Source organism: Pundamilia nyererei, unplaced genomic scaffold (assembly GCF_000239375.1).
Source record: "Pundamilia nyererei isolate P.nyererei 1_Seehausen unplaced genomic scaffold, PunNye1.0 scaffold00135, whole genome shotgun sequence".
NCBI lineage: Eukaryota > Metazoa > Chordata > Actinopteri > Cichliformes > Cichlidae > Pundamilia > Pundamilia nyererei.
Window position 1 is genome coordinate 176,852 of NW_005187536.1, and position 1,667 is coordinate 178,518.

Here is a 1,667-nt window from a genome sequence, read left to right on the forward strand (position 1 = left end):
CCTGAAATTTCTGTAACTAGAAATGTGCGTTTACAAAACCATGTTTTTATGTAGTTACTATGGACTTCATGCATACATATTATTAAAATTTGGGATGTAATGGTTGTATTGATGTATAGCAACTTGAAATGTTTGGTAAAATGCTGAATGGGGGGGGGTATTCCATCATTAACTGTAAAGATGCGTCTGTGTGTTTGCAGCCGAGTTGGGCGACTGTGATCCATTAGAACACAATTTGGATCTCGTGTCAGAGTTTCGCTTCATGCCTGAGCAGACAGAGGAGATGGAGCTGGCTATATATAACACATGGAAGGAGTGCAGGTAAGTGTTTCGTTGTTACTGAGGTAGTGTGTTAATGAGCACAGGTAGAAAGTCATGTAATGGCCACGCTGCCATATACGCCAAACATCTTAGGACTGCACTTTCATTTTTTAAATTTAATTCGCACAAAGTTGTTTTAAATCACAACAGAAGGTAAAGACCCGACGATTAAAGAGATCCCCAACAACCAGATGAGTCCACAGCTGGTTTGGGGGATGAGGAGGCAAAGGGAAAGCACATGAAGCGGTGGCAGGGAAGGAGGGGAGTGTAGTCTGATGCATGCGTTTCCTCCTCACCTTTTTCAGAGGTCAGACACCAGCCCAGGCTGAGATCAACTACCTGAATAAAGCCAAGTGGCTCGAAATGTACGGGGTGGACATGCATATGGTGAAGGTAAGTGACACGGTCTTTCTGTACCGTTTACACACACATCAAGCACACGTAGGATCCCAAACAGGAAGTGCCCTTGATGAAAGACAGGAAGAGAAAGGAATGTGCATCGCAACATTAGCATATGATAAGATCATAATGTGAGCTCTTTGATGTGTCTTCTTTCTTCTCCCTTCCTGTCTTTTCATCACTTTTGCCCTGCAGGCTCGAGATGGTAACGAGTACAGCCTGGGCCTGACACCCACTGGAGTTCTGGTGTTTGAAGGACAAACTAAGATCGGCCTTTTCTTCTGGTACGTTTCATTCGGACCTAATTCACCTTTTTTTTTTTTTTCATGCTTTATAGACATGATATTTTGTCCTGCCTTCCTGTGTGACTGTCTTAGGCCCAAGATCACTCGCCTGGATTTCAAGAAGAGCAAACTGACGCTTGTGGTCGTGGAGGATGATGATCAGGTGATCACGAGTGCACACACACGACGCACACATGACGGGCAGCAGACCGTGGAGAATACGGAGTAGACGGGCAGTATCTTCTTAATGTTAATAGAAACAAAGTAAAACCAGGTGTAAAAAAAATAAAAATAAAAAGTTTAACTCCTGTGCTTACAAGACTAAATTAAATTCAAAATATAGATAAAATGTCTTGAACACCTGCAGTGTGAGCACATTATTCAGCACATCAGGTGAAAGCAGGTGTTTTTATGTGTGCGTTAGGCTGCAAAGTCTCCATTACAGTGGCTGTTCTGAGTTATCCAATTTTTCACTCTGAGTCATAATAAACTCAAATAAAACCGAATTTAAAAAAAAAAAAAACCTTTAATGAAACTGAACAGAAGGGGAAAAAAATCAAAATGAAATAAGAATAAAAGCTAATTTAACAAAATTCAAACCTTTTATTAACTCCAGTTGCTGCACGTTTGCTCCTGTTTGAATGAACTTTTGTCATTTTTCTC

The 1,667-nt window shown here is 41.0% G+C and overlaps 1 protein-coding gene across 1 annotated transcript in view; it reads left to right on the forward strand.

Moving 5' to 3' along the window:
- Positions 1-1,667, forward strand: part of epb41l5 (erythrocyte membrane protein band 4.1 like 5) — a 33,224-nt gene that overhangs the window by 14,677 nt on the left and 16,880 nt on the right. Inside the window, exons 6-9 of the mRNA XM_005743730.2 lie at positions 201-321; positions 627-714; positions 916-1,004; positions 1,098-1,167. Of these exons, the coding sequence (XP_005743787.2) occupies positions 201-321; positions 627-714; positions 916-1,004; positions 1,098-1,167 (368 nt within the window). The remainder of the gene's footprint in view (positions 1-200; positions 322-626; positions 715-915; positions 1,005-1,097; positions 1,168-1,667) is intronic.